The sequence below is a fragment of the Talpa europaea genome, assembly GCF_964194135.1.
Source record: "Talpa europaea genome assembly, chromosome: 7".
Classification (NCBI taxonomy): Eukaryota; Metazoa; Chordata; class Mammalia; order Eulipotyphla; family Talpidae; genus Talpa; species Talpa europaea.
The window spans coordinates 127,306,409-127,328,629 of NC_140074.1; the positions used below are offsets into that span (position 1 = coordinate 127,306,409).

The 22,221-nt window shown below is 36.3% G+C and overlaps 1 protein-coding gene across 1 annotated transcript in view; it reads left to right on the forward strand.

The window, feature by feature from the left end:
- The window catches only part of CEP112 (centrosomal protein 112), a gene marked incomplete at both ends in the record, with an annotated part of 340,823 nt that overhangs the window by 190,869 nt on the left and 127,733 nt on the right, over positions 1 to 22,221 (forward strand). Inside the window, 2 exons of the mRNA XM_084238043.1 lie at positions 18,097 to 18,327; positions 21,500 to 21,651. Coding sequence (XP_084094169.1) covers positions 18,097 to 18,327; positions 21,500 to 21,651 — 383 coding nt within the window. The remainder of the gene's footprint in view (positions 1 to 18,096; positions 18,328 to 21,499; positions 21,652 to 22,221) is intronic.

The following is a 22,221-nucleotide window of genomic DNA, read 5'->3' on the forward strand; positions in this document are numbered from 1 at the left end:
ATGTATCTTTGCATCCCAAGAACATGCCAGAGAGCCTGGCCCAAGTACCGATGCTTAATCAGTGAATGAATGAACACTAGTCAATATATTTAAATCTTTTTCACAGTTTGGTCTATGTCTTGGCTTTGCTTGTTCCATATCATATTTTTTCAGCTTCAGAGTTCTAAAACATGCCGGGGATGTTTATTAACTCTCCAAATAATAATGACTTTAGAGGATTGGTTACCATCTTGGTTATATAAGCAAAATCATAGACTATTCATACAACATGTACTGAAAGTCTTCTTAGTTTCAGGTGTGTTGCTAACTAGTCATGTTACAAACTACCAAAGATGCAAAAATGAGTAAGATACACTCAGTCAGAAGGGTAAAAAACAAAGAAACATAAATCAAAAATAATGGGAGAAACTTTGTGTTACAGACAGAATGAGTGGTGATGATCTGTGAAGGAGGCCTCAGCCACCCTGGAAAGGTCAGTGGGCAGGTGTCTTTCAACAGTGCTCTTAGGCACTGCCCTTGTAGAGTTTTCTCATGACTAAAGGGGTATAATTTTTCTCCTTTCTTATTTTTTTTTTTAAGATTTATTTATTTATTTATACATACAAGCACTGGGTCAGAAGCGCGGGATGGTGAGAGAATTCACCAGAGCCAGAGCGGGGAGCAGAGCAGGCAGAAGGACCGAGGTACACTGCTGAGGGGAGCAGTGGGCGGCAGGAGAGGTCTGCGCTCCATGTGGGACCCTCCTCCGGTGGCCGGGGAGCAGCCGGGGATCGAACCGGCGCCACAGAGGCTGCGGGCAGCTTCGAAACCCAGCGCTTAACCGCTGCACCACCGGGGAGGTCCCTCTCCTTTCTTATTTTTTAATTTTTGTAATAAATGCAAAATTATCTATATATAGTTCCCCCTGCAGAAGCTACTGTGTCCATATGAAGCAGGAATTTAACCAGCAAATGTTCCTTTTTTAGTTCTTAGCTCAAAGACACCAGGATTGGCCAAGGGATGAATTATACTCCCATGGTATGGAATAATATTCCTGTCCATCCTTTATGTTAAAATCTTCAAAGGGAGGGAGGTTGGTGTAGAAAATGTCTTTCTTTTTGTGGTCTGGTAGTGGTCATTGAGATTGGCATGGCTTACCTTAGAAGCTTTCTAGGTGCCTCTCTGGTATATAAGCTAAATTTAAAAATGTAGAAATCCTACTTTCATACTCCTGAAGTGTTGCCACAACGAGGACAAATGTGGTGACTGTGTCCTGGTGAATTGCATATGACAGGGCCATGGCTTGTTCTTTTTATCCACAGCCAATGGGTATGATGTTATAATTAAGGATAGTTAGTTGGCAAAGGGAGCACAGTCTGAGATCATCTTCAGGAACTCCTTTAGCTCTTTTCCAGGCAATAAATTAACGTTTAGGGGTAAAATAATAAGACAGTTGTTTGAAGCTATGTCTGATGACCAAAACGAGCACACACACACATCCACGTGCGCATGCACACACGCACACACAGAGCCTTTTCTCTGCTCTGCCTCTGAAGTTAATGTGTGAAGTTGGCTGCATCTGTTCTCATAAAAATGATACAAAGGCGGAAAATGCTTCAATAAAGTAGCCTAGCTCTGTGCTCCAGAGAGCCTTCGACTTCCTGTTTTGTTTCTACCATAATCATAAACTTTCTCATCTGATACTGAGTATGGAATCAATAAATACTATTCAGTAGTCAAAGACTGAGGTTGAGAATCTGATTTTATCACTTAGCTAAGGAAAGTTAAGACGATGAGCTGATATCTTGCACCAGCTCCGCATCTCACTGTGATCAGAGGTCTGTGATCCTGCCAGACAGCTCAGTCTTCCCACCCCCAAGGCTGGGTCTCACCCTAAATCACGGGCCTCAGAAACCCTTTCAGTTCTTGATCTGTTTCTCAAATTTTTCTTCATTTTGTCTTTCATTTAGTATTTTTGTTGATTTTCTTCCCTTTTTGCTGAATTTTCAAACTCTAAGATCTTTTTGTACTTTTTCTATTTATTTTCCAGAGTATCTTGTTTTCATTTTGTAGGTGTAATAAATTTCCCTCTCTCCAAATGGATGAATTAGAATTTCTTTTTTTAGTCCCAGTGCCTGAATTCTCTCTTCCTTTCAGGGTCGGTTTTTCGGTTGATCTTTCTATTTCTCCTTCATATTTACTTCTCTTGACTTTCCTTCTAGGTCTGGTGATTCTTACTTTCTCTTCATATTAACATAAGATGAATGGTGTATTCATTTCCCATATTGCTGTTGTAACAATTTACCATAAATTTGGGGACTTGAAACAGCAGAAACTTATTATCCCATAGTTTTGAAGGTGAGAAATCTGAAATTAGTCTTACAAAACTAAAATCAAGTTATTGGTAAGGAGATTGCTTCCTGTGGTCCCAGGGAAGAATATGTTCCCTTGCCTCTTCCAGCTTCTGGAGGCCACCTGCCACCTGCCTTCACTGTGCCTCTGACCCTTGTCCTCCCTCTCCTCAGGCCCTGGGATGACATCAGGCCCACATCACACACCAAGACACTCTCCCATCTCAGAATTCTTAATCACCTCTGCAATGGTCCTATTACGGTGTAAGGGAACACATTCATAGCTTCTGGGATTAGCATGTGGACATCTTTGGGGACTGGAGACATTACTCAGTCAAGCACAGTCACACTTGTGGGATAACTGACTTGTGTAGAGAGAATCTCTCTTTCATCCCACCTTCTAATATGGCTCTTCTTGGGTGGGGAATCCCGTGTGGGTTCTGGGATGCAGTGGGGATAACCTTAGTACTGAAAGATAGGTTAGGATCCAGAATCCTTACATGTTGAAATGAGGAATGCTTCATTCTGGGCATGCAGAATTCATACTGGAAATCACAGGTTTCCCCTAATTGCTCATTATTTATTTTGGGGGGTGGAGTGGGAAGTTGAAGATGGAAAGGGAGAGCCTCCTGTTTCCACGAGGACTGCCTACAATCTGTAGGTCATGGTGAGTCCATCTCCTCTGCACACAAACCTTCAGGGCTTGTTTTACCTTCTTCATAGTAACTGGATCCCAAGCATCCCGAAGGGTTGTGATGGACTCCCAGCTTTGTTGTCACCTCCCAGCTCCCAGCTTTCACAGCCCATCTTATCCCCCAGCTCTCCATCTAGTCCTGTCTTACTTCCCATCCACCAGAAATGTATTGAAAGCAATTCTCAATTGTGAATGTCTCCCAGACATGCCCGCTCTCATTCTCTTAGCTTGTGTGACTAGCTTTTTCTTGTATAGCTGTAGTTTTATTTTATTCAAAATCACTTCTTAACAATTCACTAAATTAGTTAAAGGTCATTGAAAGCAAACTTCTTAATACTTCTAAGTAATATTCACTTAAAGATGTAAAAAAAATTACATATAATGACTAAAATACTATACTCAAGGAGTGAATTATTGGGTAAAAGCTCTTTGCTACTTTGTATCTCATCACATCAAATAATTTCATGCATTCTAATTTTTAAACTAATGGCTACAGAAATTAACTGGAATGAAGGATCACTAGACATATTAATAGAAACCCAGCCTGCCACTTCCTTTGCAATTTTACATTACAAAGTAATGTGTAATTGCAAAACACATTATCAAAAGCTCAGTTGTGTGTGGTATTGTCATGGTTGGGGTTATTATAAAAATAGCACTGATACAAGGATTAGTCAGCATGTGGTTTATTGGGGAGGAAATTCCAGGACTTAAGTGAAGGAATGGGGAGTATTAGACAGGGAAGGAAAGAGGCAGTAACAGGTGTCCTGTTGAGTGAGTTTAAAGAACAGGGGATACTCCCTTCTACTGATAACCTGAAATCTTTTAGAACACAACACACAATCATCCCACCAAAAAATGGGCTCTGGAGCAGTTTTCCATGGTATCCCAGTCCTTTTGGTCCGATGATCGGAATTGGGAAATCACAAGCCATCAGGTGCTGTGTCCATCATGAGTCCTTCTACACATTTGGCTTGTTTATGTGTATTGGAAAATTTTAAAAAACACTTGAGTAAAAAATTTTCATGAAGAAAACTTTTGTCAGTAAAATGGGAATCTTAATTGCTACTTGCAGGGTTTAAAAGTAAAACAGATACCTTAATTCATCTTTCAGCACATCCGTTTTATCAATCTTAATGGAAATGGCAATAATTATAAGGATTTCAAATAAGTCTGTGAAGCTGCTTGTGAAATGCTGAAGCATGTGGAATGCACACAACATACAATGTTCTTCCTAAAATGCAGAATTGATGTGCAGAGGATTGTTTAAGTGATGTGGTTTGCATTATATATCACATCTTAATTAATAGCATCCACTTTGTTATATACATTTAATTGTAATGATACAGAACTGGGAAAAGATCTTTCCTATGGCTTATGAAATTAATATGTGGTATATACCCACGTTCAAGGCATTTTGCTGCACAAACAATGAAAACAAACAAGCTCTTTAGATAAGTTTCTGCTAATAAAAATAACATGTACTTTCTGATTTCCTCGATAACATCCTTGGTTAGGTTTCTGCCTCTTTATTGGCTATTTTGCTTTGGAACTACATAGAATAAAACTAAGGTCATAGAGTTCTGTATCCATAGCAACGTGTATTTCTGTTTCAACACTTCACAGGTATTTATTCTTAGTCTAATAATTTATTAGGATTTACAGGTTTCTTGGGGATATATGGCTCAATAAACGACCTGGCATAAATCTGATAAGCTCAGTACTTTTGGGAAATGGCAGAGGGAACAAACCAGAATCTAGGTAGCTAGGTATTAATATTAATATGAATCGTTAATTTTTTGGAGGGTCAGAAATCCAAGTAGGTCATTTTTAAGGATAATGAAGTCAGACCAACAGTTCAGATAAAGAGCTTTGAGAGTCCAAGTAGTTAAAACAGGAGATAAAAAAGGATGTAGTCACATAAATTCAAAGAAACTAATCACAAAACCAGATCTGAGGAGGAGGTAGTAACCTTGCTTGAAGCCCAACCCCTGGATGATGAAGCAAACAGGTATCAGAGATGGAGAGTAACAAAGAGGTTTAGTCAGGCAGGTAAACCTGACAGGCCACGACCAAAGTTCATGACTGTGAGCCTATCTGGGAGGTAAGATCTGTTTGTTTTTTTTTTAAAGATTTATTTATGCATGCAAGATCTGTTTGGGCTCAAGCCTTTTGGGTGTGCCCTTCCTCAGCAGCAAATGAACCTGTGAGTGAATGGGCAAGTGCCAGCTTGTGCTTGAGGGTAGGTAGGAGAGAGGATGAAAGGACTTTCTGAACAAAAAAAAATCCCATAAATCATCAGTGTCATGTAATGTCAGGTAACTTTATTCTGTAGACTGAGCAAGTACAACAGACAGCTAGGAGGCCACCAGTAGGTTAACAGGCAGTGGGAAATTGCTGCTTACTGAGCAGTGTAAGTTTCAGGAAGTTAGATGGACAGATTTGTTTCATCACAGTATGGTTTTAGCAGAGATTTGCATTAAATTGTATAGACCACTTTGTCAACAAAACTCAATTTTAAAATACATTTCATGTTTAGTTAGTGAAGAAAAACAATTCATATCTTTTATAAGACTTGGCATAAAAATGTTGAAGCTAATTGAAATATTTAATTTTTTTGTTGTTCATTAAATTTACTGACAGCATTTTTCTTTGATTTTGAAAATCCACTGATATCCACAGTCCTGATCTAGGTGACTTTCCCCCAGTTTGTTTTAAGAGTTATAAGTAGGATCAGTGTGCCTATAGCTAAGCACCTGACTAGCTAAGATGTATAACTTAGATTTCGTAATTGTCTTGTTTTACCAGATGCAATAATACCTTGAAAAGAGCTTAGCTTTATACTTAGTATGAAGAATCTTTAAAAATGATAGTCTAAGTTCTTCTATAAATAAAAACCTTTATTTTATATTGTAACATTATTATGAGTCATGTTTCTTGTGTCTTGGTTATTATAGAACTATTTATACTTTTGAATATACACTTGAGTATATTTAAAAACAACCTTTTTTATGCCAACTCTAATAATGCCTCAGCTAAAACCCCACAAAAAAGTTAATATAATTGAAAGTAATTTTAAAGTGGAAGACTAACTTATATGGTTTATATTTGTAAGCAAAGGCAAATCATGTCACCATGGGTTTTGTTAGTGTATTTTTTTCTAGTTATTTGCATTGGCTTTGCCTACACAATTTCCTTTTATATTAAGTAATTGGAAACTTCGTTTATAAATAGAGAAATAAAAGCAGCAAGTAACAGATAATGTACAAAAGTACAAATTGTTCTAGTAAGTTATTATTGCACAGTCTCATGGGGTTTCTGTGTTGATGTCAAAATCATCCAAGATGCTTTTTCACAATTGGAGTCTATTAAGAGCAAGGTGCCCGCCCTCTCTGTCTTAAGGCAATACCCTAAATACACCTCTTAGTGTCAGAACACTGAGAGGTGGGGAGACCTACCTGGACAGTGAAGCTGTCTTTGAAGATGATTGGCGAGGTGCCAATGTACTGATGATATTTACCAGCACAGTCTTCATGGCATTAGAATGGATTCCCTTTCATGTGGATACTTATTTTGAGCTGCTTTTCACATTCCTAGAAATAGATCTACCAAGAATTATACTGTTGTATGCAATAAATGAAAAGAGATAGATATTAAATTAGGTATCCTCAATTGCAGTCTGGTGTTTGGTGTTAAAAAAAAAAAGACTATAGTGTTAATATTCATTTTTCATATTTATTCCTTTAGACAAGATTATTGACATATTTTTTCTTTTGAAAACTTAAATTGCAAATGTGATTCCATTTTTTTTTTCCCATGGCACCAACTTAAAACATCTCATGTCATCCTTCTGCGTTTTAATAATTAGTTGCACAAAGTGCACATGACACACAAGTATGCAGTGGGATGGAGTTGCTATTAGAAGCACTAATAACTGGGGACGCTCAGCATGTCCATTCTGAAGGAGGCAGCCGCTGAGTCATCTTTGACTAGAGCAGGACTGTCCTCCCTTTCATCAGCTCATTGTTAAAAATGTAGTGATTTGTGCTTTGGCGTGCTCTAGATTTTCTTTTATTTCATTAAGCAGCCAGAACTTCTGAATACCTTGCTTTACTAAAGTCATATTGTTGTTGGCACAGTAATTAGTGTTTTCTGAATGGCACTAGGAGTGCATGTGGGCTCTTGTGACCTGGAGTGTGCGCAGAATGTTTGGACAGAGTGGCTAATTCAGAACTGGCAGAAAACCTAGGTCAAAACTTTGCTTTCCTGGAAAGGGGGAAGTAGAGTAAGTAGGGAGAGTGTTGAAAATCCACTTTCCAATTACTTGAATGTCACTCTTTATAGAAGAAGGTTCGTAGGGAAGAAGAATTCAGCTTGAATTTTATCCTTCTTCGAAGGCCAGAGAGGTCACCTGTCACTCCTGGAATCACACTGTCAAGAAAATAGTTTTAAGTGTTTCTAGATGCTGCAAATAACATCTTCCTGACATGTAGTCCTTGTGTTTGGTAGCCCTGATGTTGCACTAAAGTGAGTTATGGAAAATATATCTGTGTTAGCTTTTTAATATCCATATTTTGCATTTTTCAAGATGAGATTATTAAAAGTGCTATTTGATGAAAGTGTCTAACTTAGTGTCATCATTCTCAAGTGGAATATTTCCATTTGAATCTGGAAGATATGGTCATATTTATATTTTGTGCCACTGTTATTTACTTATATAGTTTAATCTATAAAATAGATGTTATGCATAATCATTTAAAGTGTAGTAGACATTTCATTTGCAAATTTCAAAAATAAACCAATGTGCTATGAATCTTCTCCCCCTTTAATTTTAACTTAACCTAAAAGCAAATTGCTATGAGTTTTTACTCATTTTCCTCAAGACCTATTTTCAATGAGATGATTTGGTGGTTCTTTTAGAATAAAACTGGAAATTTCAACATCAGTTATGAATTTTTAGCAGTGTAGTCATCACTCACAAAAAACAAATGCAACCATGTTTGCCAGTTCATGTGACTCATAAAATGTTCCACTTCTTTTGAAGTTTTTTCTTCAGATAGGCATGGGAATTAATGAGTACTTTTCTCTTGTACTTTCACCCTATTGCTTTGTGTTTTCTCCCTAGAGTTCTCTCTCCTTTTGAAGGTAAAAATACTTTTTCTTTCTTGACGTAAGTCCTTTGTAGTACGCACCAAAACCGAGCATTAACTGTTCTGAAATTTTTAATCAGATTAAGGTTTTCCTGCCTTTCCTATATGTTAAGCTCTGTCCTCTCTTTCATCGTGCAATTCGTAAGAAGTACCACATTTAAATTCTGTGTTTAGAATGCCTTCCAGAGATATATTGCTCTTTTGGAATGGGGGAATTTAAGCCACCTCCTCATAATTGCAAGTTGCAGTGGAAATATTTTCACTGAATCACATTGTAGACTAATGATTTTAATTTTAATTACTAGGCATAGTAACCCAAGCAAGAGCCTAAAAATACAAATTTACTTTGACTGTGTTTGTTTGAATATATGCAAATATGCATATTGGATCTCGATGAAGTTTCTCAATTACTTGTAAAGGTAAATCTGCTGACCCTTACTTCTAATTATCTCTTAGTCATTTCAGGGATTTAAAAAATATTTTCCATTTAATAGGACATAGGTGTTATGAGTCAAGAAAGTTCTATTTACAGCTTAGAAGCAGCAGGTTAAAAATAGAAAATCTGCTGCCTTAGGAATCTGAGACCTGGTTTTGCACCCAGACTTTTATGTGACATTCCCTGTGTTCCGAGCAATTCTCTTTTCTGCTTCTATCAGTTTCTTGTCTTTCCTATAACCTATGGGGTACATTTTGGAAACTTTATCCCTATAAACTTACAATAAAAAGAGAAATTTCCATGCAAACACTCAGCAAGAAAAAATTACCTCACATATAAAATACTTTCTAACACTTGACTTAATTTGAAATCACTCCTTTCTCTATGATGTGAAAGGGTATGTTGTATGTCATAATTACACAATAAAATATGCTTTTTACTCTGACTGTTTAGATTAATTTCAGTTTTTAAATAACAAACATAGGACCTCATGTAAGATATACAGTTTGCATGTTATAAATTCAACTCTATAAAGTAAATGGACATATTAAATTTTTCCAAAAATATTATTTTTTATTGATCCAACATATTTTCCTCATATATTCCATATTGACTTTATAATATGTATGTTTCCCTTTGAAGTCTGAATATCCACTTCATATCCATTCTTGATAGTAAATAAAATCTGAAAAAATCATATTTTATTCAGTATATTCAGAATTTCATTTCAAAATAAAAGGAAATCTTTAATTTTAATGGGGTGAGAGTTCTAGAAGAAAAATTGTCTTATGTTTTGCTTCATAAATAACTTTGACATAGGAGTGCTCAGCCACCAAATATAATAGCAAGAATATTTTTGTCTATTTTAATTTTTAAAATATATTACCAGAATTATATAATACCAAAATTACCTAATAACAAACTAATAGTAAATGTAATATACATTATAACTAACTATATGTATTTTTAAACCTAGTTGTCAGGGTTTTTAAAAATTATTCTTAAAAAAAAACACAAGGGCCTCCCTGGTGCCACAGGGGTTAAAGTCTCAGCACTAGGAAGCTATCGGCAGCCACTGCAGCACGAGTTCAATCCCCAGCCAGGGAGCTGACCCACATGGGGCAGCAGACCTCTCTTGTTTCGCTCACTGCTCCCCTCAGCAGTGTATTTCAGTGGATCTGCCTGTTGTGCTCCACACTGTCTCTGGTGAATGTCCTCTCACTCCTGCACCTCTGGCCTATACCCCAGTTCTTGTATGCATAAATAAATAAAAGTAAATCTTTTAAAAAAACACATGAGTTAAGTTTTTCCTCTTTTCTAATAAGCTGGCAGCTGCTAGCAGTGAAAGTTACCTCCCAATATTTTCCCTTGACAAAGATCTCAGTGAAATTTTGGGGACATATAGTCCAAGTTTTGGATGATTTATATAAAAACATTTTAAATAGGAAATATATAGAAATCAAGCTAAGCTGTAATATAGTGACCTGCTTATTTAGAATCTAAAGCAAGTGGAAAGAACTATGGAAAATTTAAATGTATATGTTCCATAAAAGCAAATAGCAAATAGCAAGGATTAATGTTTCCAAAAGGACTTATAGAATATCCATTGGTCACCATAGATTAACCCCAATCCCTTAAACCCTATACATTTATATTACTTTACAATGATAATTGGTGTTTATAATAATGACCTTGAATTATTTTATGCTCCTGGAGAATTTTCAAAATCTTCAAAGTAAGCTTAAAGTATTATATGTGTATAAGCAGCAACTTGCCTTCCTCAGAACAGTATACTTATTTCTTGCTATATGTGATACTTAAAATGAGTTAATTATCTCATTTATGTACAAGCCATTGAGGCCAACTGCCCTACTCCTTCCTGTATGTGGTAAAATGAAAGGACCAAGCAAATAAAAATTGGAAAAAAAAAAAGCTAGGAAATCTCCTTAACTACAGGGGTGGATACAGGAGTACTCTGATGTCTTCATGACATAACCAGTTAAGAAATTAGATGATCATTTCTACCCATCTGAGGAGGTTTTTATTACTGGGGCATTTCAGTGTAACTTCCTTGAAATGATGAAATTTTAGACAGTGTTTCACTACCCATCTCTGCATCCGTAGGGATTAACAAGCACAGCTCAGCCTTTACTCTCTACCCTCACCTGCCATTCACATAAGAAGCACAGGTGTGTTTGAATTCTGTGATGTCCTTTTCTTGAAGCCTGTATGAAGCAGTCACAATAGATGACCAAATGTTATCCACTTCCATAATGTTCTGCTTCCTAATTCTAATCTTTAAGTCCAGCCAAAGAATGTCTAGGAAGGCAGGGAATGAGCATAAAAGTCCTCAATGAGGACGAGGAGGTCAGGAGCTTGGATGCAATCTGAAGCCATTTCCTTAGAAGAGCCCTCCTCCTTGATAAACTTTGCATGTAAATAAGAACACAACTCTTCAGAAACAGACACTGAAGTCCCATCAAGAGATAGAGCTTCTAGTTCCTTAAAACATCATTCAATGTGCCATTCTCACTGGTGTCAGATGGTATCTCATGGTAGTTTTGATTTGCATTTCCCTGATTACAAGTGATGTTGAACATTTTTTCATATGCCTGTGGACCATTTGCATTTCCTCTTCAGAGAAGTTTCTTTTTAGCTCTTCTGCCCATTTTTTGACTGGATTATTTTCTTTGTTGTTGTTGAGCAACAACAAATGTTGGCGAGGTTGTGGAGAAAAAGGAACTCTTCTGTACTGTTGGTGGGAGTGCAAACTGTTCCAACCACTATGGAGAGCTGTGTGGAGATTTCTGGACCTACTAAACATAGAGCTTCCATATGATCCAGCAATTCCACTCCTAGGTATTTACCCAAAGGACACAGAAACATCAATTCCAAAGAGCACCTGCAGCCCTATGTTTATAGCAGCACTATTTACAATAGCTAAGCTTTGGAAACAGCCCAAATGCCCAAAAATAGATGACTGGATCAAGAAGATGTGGTACATATATACCATGGAATATTTCTCAGCATTCATAAAAGATAAACACATGCAATTTGCAGCAACATGGATGGTGCTGGAAGGGATCATGCTCAGCGAAATAAGCCAGAAAGAAAAAGAAAAATACCGGATGGTCTCACTCATAGCAGGAATCTAGAAAACTTAAATAAGGGACCAGGAAAATGAATATAAGAAAGTGAAAATCAAAATCAACAAAAAACTATGAACCAGAGACACTTTTTTTGGGGTGGGGGGCCGGGAGGGGAGGGATTGGGGTCAGAATGGGGGGGTTGCAATTGTATGGGGAATATAAAAATAAAATTTATTATTTAAAAAAAAATCATTCAATGAGGTGATGGATATTTGAATGGATGGATGCACAGATGGAGAGACTAACGAATGACTGACGTAGCTGACCAGTGAGTTATAAGCTACCTAATGATCAGAAGTCTTGAAAGATCTGAGATCTAGGGAAAAGCAAGAATTCACCTCCAGCTGAACACTTCTGCCTTATACCATTCTGAATTCAAACCTCCTGATCTTGCCATTTTACCACCTCGGTTTTTTCTGTATAATCCTGCCTAAACATATTGCCTGACCATATTACTCCCTGAACTAAACTGTTTACTGTGCACCAGTTGTCCTGCTTCAGAATAAAGTTAATTGGTATTTGATTTGTTAGAAATACAGTAATCATCATTGTTTCTGGTACTTTTCTTCGGAAGATAAAAGGAGTGTTTTCTAACAGGGTTAAATTCCATGTTTTCTCTGTTCATTTTATATTTAGCTTGTCGAGTTTCTTGAAATCTTTTGTTGAAATATTAATTGAATTTGCACTGATGCTGTAGATCAGTTTGTAGAGAACTGATGGAGACTTCCCAACACCATGATATACCTCTCAGTTATTTAGGTCTTATTTAATGTCTTTCAGAAAGGCTTATAATTTTTCTTTAGTATTTTGTACACCTTTTGGTAAACATCTCTAAGAATCTTTTATTTGTTGTTATAGTTGTAATTTTCTTGCCAGTATATAAAAATCACAAAATGTTGATATTCTATTCAGACACCTATATAAATTCTCTTATTATTTCTAATAATTTGTATGTTCATGTTGCTTTTTCTCTGTAGGCAATATGAGCATCCATGAATGAAGGCAGTTTTGTTCTCTATTTTATTTTTTCTTGTCATATACCTCTGAATACAAATAGTGATAGTAGGCATTCTTTTCTTCATTCTTCATAAGAGGGACATTTTAAAACTTATCAACGAGGAACACCTGAAATATGCCTTTTTTTTTTTTTTGCAAATACTTATTATCTGGTTGAAAATGGTCTCATCTATTTCTATTTTCCTAAACATTTCCATTATGAAATTTTATCAAATGTGTTTACATGTATTGAGATAATCTAAGGGCTTTTTCTTTTAATACTTTAATGGAGTAAATCATATGATAGACTTTTTCTAACATTACACCAACATTATGTCCCATCTTATTTTTTCATGATGTATTTTCACTGAATTCGTTTTACTAATTATTTACTAATAATTGTTGAGAAATATTAACCAAAGATTTGTTTTTGGACGTGGTTTTATTTATTTATTTTTAATTTTTTTAAAGATTTATTTATTTATGCATACAAGAGCTAGGGTACAGGCCAGAGATGCTGGGGGTGAGAGGATCCACCAGAGACAAAGTGCGGAGCAGAAGAGGCAGATTGACTGAAATACACTGCTGAGGGGAGCAGCGGGCGAGACAGGAGAGGTCTGCCTTGCCATGTGGGTTTCTCCCTGGCTGGCCTGGAATCAAACTTGTGCTGCAGAGGCTGCGGATTGCTTCATAGTGCAGTGCTTAATCCCTTGCACCACCAGGGAGGACCAGGACATGGTTTTAAATTGATATTATGCTGGCTTCATAAATTATGTTGCCGAATAATCCTTCTTTCTTTCTCTATCCTCTGAAAGAATTAGTATGAGTGAATTATTTGTTTCCTAAATATTTGGTGCAACTGGCCAGTACAGCCATCTGGGCTTGATATTTCATTTCTGGAAAGATTTTTGAGTACTATTTAAATTTTTCTAAAGGTTATAGATGATTCACATTTTCCAGTTTTCTCCAAGTCAGTTTTGGTGAATTTTTAATGGTTTAGCAATTTTTCCTTTTCATCTAAAATTGATATTTATTGGCATTTATAGATTTTTTATAAATGTTAAACTGCCTTGGCATTCTCTACAAATTTGTGATTGCATATTTTATTTTTATACATTTCTGGACTTGGTTTCTAATAAGTTATTTAAGCTTTTCTGTTATGTTTATAAATGAGTTGGCCAATAATTTTTGTCTTCCTGTTCTTGTTATTGGTGTTAAAATTATGAGTTCTGAAGTAGTTTGAGCATATTTTTCTTTTTCACTATTTTCTAAAAAGTTTGGTAATTTTCAGATAATTTATTTTGTTGGACCTCACCTGTAAAATGATCAGAGCTCATTGTACTCTTTGTGGGAAGATTTTATTGATTCTTTCACTTTTTAAAATTAGACTGTTTAATCATTCTATTTCTTCTTTTGGCATTTTATGTTTCCCTAAGCGTCTTTCTATTTCAACTGTGTTCTTCAATTGTAAAATTGTATGGGTGAATTACAAACCAGTGAATTAGAAGCAGGAAGGTTATCTACTTCATTTTTAGCATTGAGTGAGGGGTTGTCTCTGAAAAATCTTAACTTTAACCAGTTTCCATGAGGATCTGATGTCTAAATTCATAGTCACTCAGAGTATTCTGAAAAATTTGAAGGCTGATAACTATTTTAAAGTTATGCAGAGATCCTGATTTCTCCAGGTATCTGTCAAAGTCATATGATTGTTACAGAGTCTACTTTTAATTTCAATGGATAATGTTTCAGTAAAGATGAGACCACATTTAAAAAGAGTATCAACACACAACATGAGAAAAACAAGGTACCATGAACCAAAAGTCTTCAGAAATTTGAAATAGCATAACTGAGATCTTCAAAGACTTGAAATAGCATCAGTGGTCACAGAATAGAAAATAGTCATATGTTTAAAGATGTTAAAGGTATTTAAGATTTAAAGTAGCCAGGAAGTTAAAAAAAATTACCGAATATATATGAAAAACAATAAAACTTTTAAAAATGATAAACAAAACATTAACAACTGAGAATAACATTAAGAATTTGCATGGTACATATATACCATGGAATATTACTCAGCATTCAAAAAAGATAAACACATGCAATTTGCAGCAACATGGATGGCGCTGGAAGGGATCATGCTCAGCGAAATAAGCCAGAAAGAAAAAGAAAAATACCAGATGGTCTCACTCATAGCAGGAATCTAGAAAACTTAAATAAGGGACCAGGAAAATGAATAACTAAGAAAGTGAAAATCAAAATCAACAAAAAACTATGAACCAGAGACACTTTTAGGGGGGCGGGGGCGGGAGGGGAGGGATTGGGGTCAGAATGGGGGGGGCTGCAATTGTATGGGGAGTATAAAAATAAAATTTATTATTTAAAAAAAAAAGAATAAAACTTAAAGGTTTTTTTCCAAAAAAAAAATAAATAAAAAATAAATAAAAAAATAAAACAAAGAATAATAAATGTTACGACCTCCAGCAGGAGGGCAAATAGACCCTTGGCTGTTGTTATGAAAGGTGTGATAATTGTTATCTTCCTACTCTAATACATATGCTTATGTACTCTCACGTTTGCTTGTAATGTATAAATAAAGGGCTGCTGAGACCCTCAGCAGGATGATGTCTGCACCCTGAAAAAAAAAAAAAAAAGAATTTGGATGGATTTGAGAGTACCTTAGAGGAAAATATGCAGAATACAGGTGAAAGGAAAAATATGAGCAGTAAAATTAAATGAAATAATAAATTCTAATATACATCTAAATGCGTTCCAAAAGGAGTGGAGAAGAATGAAACAGCAACATTCAATGTTATGACTAAGAGCTTTGCAGTCCTCGTTAAAGGCATATTCAACAGAGTAAAATGTCTCATCAGAATAAATGAAAACATGTTTGTGCTTGAAGGAAGCAAATAAACAGAAGAACACAAAAGACAAAAAGGAAAGCTTAAAAGAAGGCAGAGAGATAAACAAATTATCTTCAAATATACAACAGCTGACTATTTAATTGACACCCATAAAAATATTTTCAGATCAGTAAAAGCAGAGTGCTTGCCACTAAACTTTAAAAAAACATTGGGAAGGATGCACTTGGACTAAAAGAAAACGGTTTGACAGGAGGTGTTACTTGCAAGAAGGAATGATGAATAAGACAATGGTAGATGTGGGAGTATTCTAAACAGTTACTGGCCAAGTATAATAATTAGCACCATTGAGTTGAGAAAAACAAAGTGAATGGAAAAATCACAACTGTGGAAAATTAATAAGCCTGCAACAGGACTTAAAAAGTTTAAGTTTCTTTTAGTATTTAGGAAGATATCCAAAACAATTAACTTTGAAATTTAGAAGGGAAGTATGGGTGTTGAGGCCTCTTATTGTTACCATGAGAAGAAAATACAATGTGTCACTAAAAAAAAAAAAAAAAAAAAAAAACAGAAAAGAGAAGAAGACTGAAAGGAACATTTTAATTTACTTATGATCAAAGAAAGCAAATGATGATGATGATGATGATGATGATGATGACAGAAAATATAAGAAATCATACCAAAAAGAGAAAAGATAAAGACAATTATGTTAGCTTATACAAACTAATGGAATAAATTGGATAAATGCTTGATCTAAAAGGCAAAAATTGATTTGATTTTTTTAGATGTCAAAATATTTATGCTATTGGTAAGATGACTCTCTAAAACTTGAGGTTGCAAAAGGTTTGAACAAGAGTGAATAAAACCTACCAAGCAAATACTGTCTTCCCCCAACAAGCTGCTATGAATATCTCTTAATCTCAGACAATAAAGATTATAAGGCAAAATCAATACCAGAGATATATAGAGGCTAAGGATCACTATTTCATAACAAAAAGTCAAATAACAGTAAGATACAGAATATATTTGGACCTTAATGCCTCAAGATATATAAAGGAAAATTTATCAGAGCTTCAAATATAAATAGACAAATCTATCATTGTATTAGGAGATTTTTAACACGCATTTTAAAGTAATAATGCAAGTTCAAAAAAGAAAATCAGATGTAGAAGATTTTAACAACATAACAAACAAGCTTTAATGTAATAAACTTTTATGGAACACAGTACCCAACAATTACAGAAAATATAGAATACTTGTTTCTTAGCAATCATTCATGGGACTTCTTAAAAATCATCTATATAACTTGCTATCAAGCAGCCTCAACAATTTTCAAAGAATTAGGCTATACTCTTAGGCCACAGTTAGAAGTGAATAACAACAGGGCAAACATTAAACTCCATGTCCTAAGTTGATTGATGTTACCTCCAAATTTCATGTCAACCCAGAACCTTTGAATGTGACTTTATTTGGAAGTAGGGTCTTTGCAGATATAATCAAGTTAAAATTAGGTCATGCTGAATTAGCATGGGCCCTAAGTCCATTTTTACCAGTATTCTTAGAAGAGGGAAATTTGGACTCACAAACAGAAGAAAGCCTTGTGAAGATGGAGGAGGCATTGATATAGTGATGTGTCTACAACCCAAGGAATAGCAAGGATTGCTAGCTAATACCAGAAACTAGAATGAGACTTTGGAACAAGATTCCCCCTGGCATCCTCTAGAAAGAACCAACCCTTGATTTCAGACTTCTAGCCTGTAGATCTGTGAGAGCATATATTTCTATTTTCTTAAACCACCCAGTTTGTGGTACTTTGTTACAACATCCTTAAAAAACTAATATCCCATGTGTGTTTAGGAACTAAGATACATGTTTCTAAGTAAATTAACATGAATTCATCTTCAAAGAAAAAGAATAATAATGGGAGTTTCAATGTGTTTCAAACTAAATAATAATGAAAATACCACATATCTAAATCTAAGAGATGAAACTAAAGCAATAAAGGAGTGTTTATCATCTTAATTTTATAAATTGGGAAAGAAGAGAGTATAAAAATAAATGTGTTAAATATCTATAATAAGAAATTGCAAGGAATATAAAATAAGCCCAAAGTAAGTATAGAGAAAGACATAACTATAAGAGCAGAAATCAATGAAATAAAAAAAAAGTTCATATTGGGTGAATCTCAGAAACATAATTTAAAAATTTGAAAAAGCAAGTTACAGAAGAATACATGTAATATACTCACTACATAGATATTAGAAACAAATAAAGTTGAATAAACTGTATATGCCACAATGTTCTAGGAAATATTTTACCTCTGAACTGGGAGGTAACGGCATGGGATTGGAGAATGAGGGAAGAAGAAGAAAGGAAAGGAGAGATGAGGAAGGGAAGAAATTGTATTTATTGACTTTTTGAAGTTCTTTTGTGAGTTTCTTTTTCATATCTTCTGACCATTTTCCATTTTTAAAAACAAGGTTATTGCTGACATGGAGGCCCAGGTTCACAAGTTGAGAGAAGAGCTGATTAACGTGAACTCACAGCGGAAGCAGCAGCTGGTAGAGCTTGGTCTTCTTCGTGAAGAGGAAAAGCAAAGGGCTGCGAGGGACCATGAGAGTGCTGTCTGCAAACTGAAGGCTGAATCAGAAAAGATGAAAATCGAGCTGAAAAAGACTCACGCTGCTGAGACAGAGATGACACTGGAAAAGGTAAGCCCTCTGCCTGGATTTTTTTTTGAAATTTATTTTTTTTAAACAATATTTGCTTCCCACCACTCCCTCAGATTGAGTCCCCATAGAATTTCCTTCCCCAATAGACAACTGAACCCCATGTTTGATACTGCTGCTGTCCTCTGAAAGCAGGTGAATGTAGAATACTCTTCAAATTTAGAAACTGTTCAAAATGAACAATTTAAGTATGTTGCTATGTGTCTAAGTACCATTAAAATAATCTAGGAAACTTCCTAACTTTTCCCTTGAATTTCTTGGAAAGGTTTGTCTGGAATGTCCCAATCCATAGGAGTTAAATACATGTTGCAATGTAATATTGTCCAATGTTATACTGATTAGTAATACTTGGGCTTGGACCTACATGGTGGCGCAGGGCTTAAAGTCTCAGTGCTATCAAGCTATTGCCAGCCACTGTGGCATGAGTTCAACCACTGCCAGGGAGCTGACCCACATGGCGCAGCAGACCTCTCCTGTTTCTCCCACTGCTCCCCTCAACAGTGTATGTCAGTAGATCTGCCTGTTCTGTGCACCACTCTGTCTCTGGTGAATCCTCTCACCTGCCTGCACCTCTGGTCTACACCCCAGTTCTTGTATGCATAAATAGGTAAAGTAAATCTTAAAAATAAAAATACTTAGGTTAAATACTTAGGCCCTAAATTTTTTCTAGATTAAGACTAGGTTTCAGATCTTTCCTTGATCATCTACTAATAACTTCTAGGTTTTGCAACTTTTGGTAACAGTGTAACATAAATAATGACATATTTGCCCAGATTATTTCAGATTGGGAAAAGTTTCTTTAGATTATCTATGTTTGAAATAAATACCAATGTAATGTTTATAGATTTGGGTTGACTTATATTCCATGTACAATTTCAAGTATTCTTACTTTTGGTAGTCTGGAAAAGTAAAAATGCTTTAGTTGAGTATTGAGTGTGAGTTGTTGTCAATCATGACAGCTATGTGTCACTAAAGATCTCACCTAATGACCAGGAGAGAACCTGTACAGGTTTCCAGTATTTTTTCCCTATGCTTTCTTTATTTCTTTCCCCCTTCTCCAGTTTTTAAGGATGGTGTTAAAAAATAAACAAATGCACACTTGTTACTTGACATAACTTGAAAAAGGTAAGTTAGGAATCTTCTAGTCCTGTTTTATTTTTCTCACCTCTTTTTCCTCACCTTTATAGAGTAGACACTACATTCCAGGCACTATTCCAGGCACACACATTGCCAGCCTGTGGAACTTACTTTATAGTACCTTAATTTCAGCAGACTTTACCTTTTGCAGTGTAGCTCTGAACCCAGAAACAAATAGAAAAAGTACCCTAAAAGGCATGAGTGAGCCTGACTTCTTGGAGAAACAGCAATAAGAACAGAGTGGCTGGAAAAGGTGACTGAGCAGGAGGAGGTGATGATGTCAGGGACCAAAGCTCAGGTGATGGAACAGGCCCATAGGTCTCGAATAGGCTCTGGTTTGGCCCTCTGTGAGGAAGGAAGCCTGGTGGGTTTTGAGCAGAAGAATACCAGGACCTGACTCATATTTGAATGGCTCTTTCTGACAGCCCTGATGAGAATAGACTGAATTGAGCCAAAGAAGGAAGAAAGAAGATTAGGTCAAAGCTATTGCAAATTTAGATAAGATAGGATAGAGGCTTAGACTTGTAGAGTAGCAATGAAGATGGTAAAACTGAGCAGATTCAGGTGAGGTTCTGATAGGTTTTGTAATTGGTTTAGATGGGGGGCTGATCATGTATGTGCGAGCATGAGAATGCAAATGAGCAGTCCAGAGTGATTCCAAGGTGACTGGCTGGAGTGGGTAGATGAATGGAGTTACCCTTGGCAGGAAAGAAGAAGACTGCAAGAGCGACAGGTTGGGCCATTTGGCACATGTTTGAATTGAGATGCTCTTTATACATCCAAGTGAGGACGTTAGTGATAACTCCTTCAGAACAATACAAAATAATGTTTTGATGCTAAGATATACAGTTTCAAGAAATAAGGAAATTTCTTTTATAGGGGATAGTTTTAGACCTCTGATAATAGCAAATAAAAGCTGACTGGTAGAGAATGATGATGGTTGCTTATCTTTTCTGGTAACTTACACCTCACTTGGCTGCAGTCACCTTTGCCAACAGTTGAAAGTATTTCTAATTAAATGTTCTTAAATGGCACAGAAACCAATGCATCTTGATTTAAGAAAGGTATAACACATACAATTTAGGTCTTAATTTTCTTGTATTATATATCCACATCTTAAATGTTTACTTTTCCTTTTATTAGGATGTGAACTTTTTCAAAGATACATTGATATGTGTTACTAGTTGAAAAGTTTCAACTAATTTTTAAAAATTAGTATAGAAACCATTAGTAAATATATTTGGGAAATACTTCTGGCCGGTTTTCTATATCCGAGAAATGCATTATCTCAGGCACTGTGGGATGCAAAGAAAAAAGCCACTGTCCTCCAGGAAATGATAAAACAATAAGATATACACTCATACACAAATAACTATCATACAAGGTGGAATAGGAATTGGGGGGACATTTTCTGTTAAAAAAAATCTGGTAAGACTAACTGGAAGAGATGTCACTTGAACTAAATATAACTAATATGTAGGACTTTGATGTAGAAATGCAAGATTCTCAGCCAAAAGAATAACACCACCATAAGCAAACAAAACCATTTACAAAGCTTAAAAGGTTGATGGAGGGGAGTGGCTAGTGATCAAGCTGAAGGACAGCTAGGTGTTGCTGGAAGTCTCCAAAGCTGTGATAAGAATTACAGCTTCACTGGATCAACAGTGAGAGGCTCCTGAAGGTTTTCAAGCAATAAAGTGTTAAGATTCAGGAGTTTATTTGGAAAATCTGCCCGTGTGCACAACATGCCATAGCAGCAGTAGTTGGCAGGACTGGATTAATCCAGGCGAGAGGTCCTGAGGACACACAAAAGGGGCATGAAAGTAGTGAGTGAAGCAACAACAGTGAACCAGAGGAGACAAATCTAAAAAGCATCATAAAGATAAAATATACTTTCATATAAATTAGGAAATGTAAGAGAACTTTCCGGTTTGGAGAAGAAGATGAATTCAGTCAGGAACTTTGAGTTTCAAGTACCACTGCTATACCCAGCCGTGAGCCTCTCTTGCTGTTGAAGGGATCTGGTGGAAAAGAGAAGGTGGGCCTGGAACGAAACAGTTATGGGAGTCACCCACAGAGAGGGCAGAGTACAGGCAGAAAAGGAACAGCTGTGAAGGAAGAACATCATCGAGAGGTCCCAGAGGAAACAGTCAGTGAAGGGTCATCAAGGTAAGAAGAATATGAGAAGAAATGTCTCTTCATGGAAATAAAGAAAGAGAGTGTTTGGAAAGGAGGATTGTCAAGAATGTGACAGAAAATCAGGAAGGATGGGGGTGGAGGAAAGGTCCTGGGGTATGAAACTGAGAATTCAGTGATTACCTTGGACAGAGCCCTGAAAAAATGATCATGTGGACAAAAACCTGGTTGCAAAAGATAAGTGAGAGAGTGGTGAGGAAGTGGGGATCGGTGAATGAGCTATTGTTTTAGAAAATCTGATTGTGAGAGGCAGGGGTAGTTCCAAAGAGCAGCGGGAGTTAAGAGAAGTGTATTTTAGGTTGAAAATGTCTTGAAATACATGAGAAGCGGGCCTCCCCAGTGGCGCAGCACTTGAGTGCTGGGTTGCGAAGCTGCCCGCAGCCTCTGCAGCGCCGGTTCAATCCCCGGCCACTGGGGAGGGTCCCACATGGTGCGCAGACCTCTCCTGCCGCCTGCTGCTCCCCTCAGCAGTGTATTTCGTCAGTCTGCCTGTTCTGTTCCCCTCTCCGGCTCTGGTGAATTCTCTCATCCTCCCGTGCTTCT